General features: G+C 42.9%; 1 protein-coding gene across 1 annotated transcript in view; it reads left to right on the plus strand.

The window, feature by feature from the left end:
- Positions 1-535: 535 nt before the first annotated feature.
- nectin3a (nectin cell adhesion molecule 3a) overlaps positions 536-5227 on the plus strand; it is a 33947-nt gene continuing 29255 nt past the window's right edge. Inside the window, exon 1 of the mRNA XM_008280970.1 lies at positions 536-674. Within this exon, the coding sequence (XP_008279192.1) occupies positions 587-674 (88 nt within the window). The 5' untranslated portion in view covers positions 536-586. The remainder of the gene's footprint in view (positions 675-5227) is intronic.

The raw sequence follows: 5227 nt of genomic DNA on the forward strand, positions 1-5227 counted from the left end.
CACGATTATTAAATTGTGCACATGAAGTTGAACTATAGCACATGACATGTTGCACATGAAATATTGCAGAATAATTTGGCATATTGTACATTAAGCTTAAATATTAAACAGAATCTGTGCAATATCAGCTTTTCTAGTCATGGAAGAATCTGTGCAATATCATTGTTTGTTTTGTTTTTTTTATATTCTTAACATATGTGCAATGTCACTGCTTTCCAGATCCAGAGGAATTAATATCCCAACTTCCACATTTGGAACAATCTGTACAATATCAACACTACTTGTGCTGATGTTCCTGCACAGACTATTGAGAAAAGTAATATTGCAAATGGAACTATTGTTCAGATTTATTGTCATTCCTGCAGCTCCACAAACTTATGATAAATGAGCTTAACGTGTGTGTGTGTGTGTGTGTGTGTGTGTGTGTGTGTTCGTGTTCGTGTGCGCGCGCGCTGTCGTCCTGCAGAGGTGGTACAGCCCACGCGGACCGGTCGCTATGGAGAGCAGCTCCCTGGGAGCGCGAGGCAGGCAGAGCGAGCAGGGACGGCGGACGGAGAGAATCGAGGAGCTCAGACTCACCGGAGCCATGAAGAGAACAGCCCCGCTCGGCAGGACTTTACCCTCGAACGGACTGCGACTTTTAACGTCCCTGCTCACCTTGTACGGACTTACCGGTGAGTTTCTTTTTCCCGTTTTTTTTGTTTTTTCTTTCCTCCCTCCGCGCTACTTTTGGGGCCAGTCAACTAAGAGAAGTTGCACCGCTTCGCCCGGAGCTCGGAGGGTTTACCGTTAGTCACCGAAACCGGCGGTTTGTGTTGAACTGGGCTCCTTTTAACTAAGCTAGCTGCGTTGGAAGCTAATCTTTAATAAGCTAGTTGTTGTGTGTGGACAGTTTTTCTTCTCATTAACGTCGTGAGGAAAGCAGCTCCGTTGACCGTTAGCTAAACCTCGCTTGTCTTTTGAACGCAACTCCGGTAACAATAGTTAAGTTGAACCGCATGGAGAGAAGGCTAATTATACACAAGCTGCTAGGTTTTTAGCTCAAATGACTACAGGAGGCAACTTCAGCCACAGCACTGGTTTGGTGGGGATTTTTGCGCTCACTTTGTAGCTTCTTTGAGTCTATCACATCATGACTTAGCTACCATCATTCAGGCAGCGTTACGGGGGAAATACCGGCTGCTCAGATGGCTACAAACTCAGGAGCAGTGCTGATTCGTGCCGCACAAAAATAGAAACCAAAAGGGGTAATCTGGGTGTCACTTATGCTGAGCAAAGAGGAGCTCCTTTGTGAAAAGTTTGCCAAGTGGTTGGTTACGGATGGAGGTGGGGGGGATACGTGATACAGGGGGAGAGGAGAGGCAGCGCAGACTCCTCTGCTCTGGGCGTGAGGGGTGGCAGGGGAAATGAAGACATATTTCAAGGGAGGCACTGCAGTCGCAGAGTCTCTGGAAGTATTGACCTGCAGTTGGGCTGCATGCCAGCCTGAGCACCTTCCAGCCCCCCCGGTGTCCCGACGAGAGCAGCTGGAGAGCTTTGCTGGATCCCAGTCCTGAGCTGGGATTTTCAATACAAGACAAAAGAAGGGACAAACACAGATGCATGCTAAAGTAAATGCCACCCAGGAATGCACCATTTGTTTTTTCCCCCTCCTGCATTCAAGGGCAATAAAGGCATTTAAAAATATGCATCTCTAGTAATTTCTAGAGAACTAAAACAACATATCCTGCATGGTTAATTGTAACTTCCGGCACAAACAGTCACAAATGGGCTTTACCTTTTGGTGTAGTGCTGCAACCCACAATTGTTTTCGTTACTGATCAATCAACAGATTAGCTTCTGTTATCACTTTAACACTTGATCTATAAATAAGTCCCAGAGCTCAAGGTGACATCCTCATCTGTCTTGTTTTGCCCTGCCAACAACTCAAGCATTAAACATATTTAGCTTGAAATATAAGAACAATATATTGACATTTGAGAAGTCATATGCAAGGCAACGCTCTTGTGTCTGTGATAAGATCATATCTGCTGATAACGTGACCCTGCAGACTCATCAGTCAAGGCGAGCTCCAGTTTGAAGTGTCACCAGTCTAATCTCTCTCGCTCACAGACACACACTTGCACCACATGTTTTTAGAAAGTCCTCTTCATACCGTGCTTTTTCTGTCGTACCCACAAAACACTGGTTCATAAATCAACACAGTGAACTGATAAACAACACACTGTTGCAGCCTAAGCTGATTAGCCTCTGAATGTGTTGTTTTGGAACCATGTGTGTGCAGATTTCCAGGCTGACGAGTAACCTTGTTTGTCAAATTTGCTTATTATTAACACAGATGACAAACTAGCCAGTCAGAGGGCAGTTTTAGTGTTGTTTTGGAGAGGGAAATGTGAGCAGGTTTTTGACTCTCACTAACATATGGTCTGAGCCCATGTGGGCTAGGCATACAAGTGTGCGGGGGACTTAGCGACAGAAACAGTTTTGATGTCAGTTTTCTTAAGTGTGCCATTTTCAGATTCCCTGCAGTGTAGACGGGGTTGTGAGGAGGGGATTCGTTCAAGGCGTGTCTACAGGCTGTGAGGTCTGTAATTGAAGACCATAGTTTTGTGGTTTCTTCTCTTGGGGCTGCATGATTCACAATCTAAATAAATAATGTAGTAATGGAGCCACCTAAATTACAGACTCAAAACAGAAATAGATTTTAAGAAGCAGTGCACTGACTGAGCAGATTTGGTCCTTATAGAGGTTAATGTGCTTTAGCGCTCATTAATTGACAGTGATGCAGCCAAGAAAGTAGGTTTGTCATCAGAAATATAATTAAACAGCTGTAGCTTTGTCAACACATGGTGCAGGGCAAGTCAGGTCAAGACCTTCTGTTGGGGGAGGTGACTGATAACTTAATATAGAGATAAAGTTAAATGCTGACCTCTGTTGCTTTTCTACATAATTGTAATGTTCGTGCCAGAAAAAAACTTTTGTCACAATTAATTTTACTTCATTTACTTGATGCTGCTAGCATTTTTACAGTCAGTCTTCTCGCATGATCATTGCATGAAAAGATGACTGAGCAAACTAGGCTGACATGTGATCCACTGACTAAATATATATGCAGATGCCAACATTTTCACTGATGGCTAATGTCAATTATCCACACTGGTTATTTGTTACCACAATTATATGCAAGAAAGGGCTTTAAAGTAAGTTTTTACATCTGTGGGTCACAGCTGTCGCACCCATCTGATCCTCCTTGTTTGATCTTAAATCTCGCTAGTGAAGGAGCTGACTGAACACTCCTAATCACATTAAATGCGTGCAGTGTTTTCTTTTTGAAGGAAGGCCATCAGCAGATGAGTGTGCGGCTTTATTGTGGGACACGGAGGCTGTGTGTGGGGTTCAGGGAGCAGTCTGTGGTCACCAACTTCTGTTGACTCCACCCTTTGCTTCCTTTTTCCACGACAGATGTGACTGACTGTCAGAGGCTGTGAATGGCAAGCTGCTCCCTGGTGGTCCATTAGTGATTTCAGAGCTGTAAAGCCCTGGTTTAACTTATGTCCTGAACTTGTCTGTAATAATGATAATTAAAAAGATACAGTGATCTGTGACACTGCAGTTAGTTGTTGATAAGGATTGCCTGCACAAACCTGTTTGAACACAAATTGTTCTAACAAAAGATAATGTATATTTGAGTTTATATTTGGATCACTGAAGAGCTCACATTTATTCTAGTGTCAACTTCATGTTTGATTCTCTTGTGTGTGGGCCAGTATATATGCACTTTGTATCTCTTCTGCCTGCTTGACTTCAGGTTGAGATGAATGAATATTGTTTCTAGGGTCTAACTTTAATGGTTTCAATATAATATTAAGTGTTATAATTGACCCTCTTCATTGTTTTGCTGAGGTATCCTGTCAATGATTTTACAGACATCTCTGGCTAAGGATTATATTGTATCCAGACACAACCATTTTTAATCTCCTGCCTCTTGGGGTAAGGCTTGCTGTCAGCAAATCAAATGAAAAATGCAGCAATGGATTGATTCTAGTAACAGGTGTTGTCTGGGTAGCAAAAGCCTGACATAGCTTATTCCTCCACTGCTGTCCAAAAAAATATTACAAACACATCAGTAAGCTACACAATCACAGTGGGCGCCATCTACCAGCATGAATTGAAAAAAGAAAAAGGAAAAAAACACTGTAGGTCATTTGGGGATATTCCTACATATTAGTTGTTATTAATGTTTGTGACCTAGCCTTTAAAGATTTGCATCTTTTGTTTAGATTTATGGGCTCAGGGTAAGTATGACAGAAAGATTAGGGAAGTTTAAAAGCATTTTCATTGGATTTCAAGATAACAGCACAAAAATAGTCTCACGGCAGCTTTAATCTTTAACTCAACCGTCTGGTTTTGTGAGCCAGTCGCACGGTTTCTGGTGGCATTCATTGTTTCGTGTCTACTTCCTCGTTTGACTTACTCTGGGAGTTGTTGCAAGTGCAATGCGTGAGTAATTATCCATTGAAAATTGGAGGAAAAGGGGAAAATGCGGGAAAATACGCAGAAAATGCTAATATTAGCGGTGCCATTTTCACTGTGTTTTAGCTAGTAGGTCTTGTCTAGTGAATAAATCTTGGATAGACAGGAATTGACTGTTTCTATCTCTGAGTCATAGGAAACTGCGCCGTATAAATGGCTTCCAGATATTTCCATGGTTAATTACCCACTGTGAATGAACAGAGGGAAACTTTTTAAACTGTTTTTTTGCCTGCTGTTTTCAGGAGTCAGGGTTTTTCCCTGAAAGAGCACCTCGCACTGTGTGACTGAGGTTAGGGTCACTTGGACACACCATGGCTTTACAGTCCATATTAAAGAGGTATACATGCAGGATGTGCACAGTCAGCAATTGTATCCCCCAGGAGAGGAGTGCAGAGGTTATGGGAAACAGGTGTGGCTGAGTTTCAGTCTTATTTGTTTCCCTCTTTTCAGCGGTGGGATGGGCACACAGTCACTTGTGTGCACTGACACACCCCCTACCACCCAGGTGGGAGATTATTAACACCCACCAGTCAAATACAGGGCAGTGCTGACTGTGAAGAGTAAGCAATCTGCAGTGTTGTCTAATCTGGTAGTACACAAAGAATGGGGACATACATTGCAACGTAACTGATAAAAAAGAATCACCACACCTGCCCACATCCCTCATGTGCTCTCTGTGTCCAGCCTGGATGTA

This window comes from Stegastes partitus, unplaced genomic scaffold (genome assembly GCF_000690725.1).
Source record: "Stegastes partitus isolate 25-593 unplaced genomic scaffold, Stegastes_partitus-1.0.2 Scaffold216, whole genome shotgun sequence".
Classification (NCBI taxonomy): Eukaryota; Metazoa; Chordata; class Actinopteri; family Pomacentridae; genus Stegastes; species Stegastes partitus.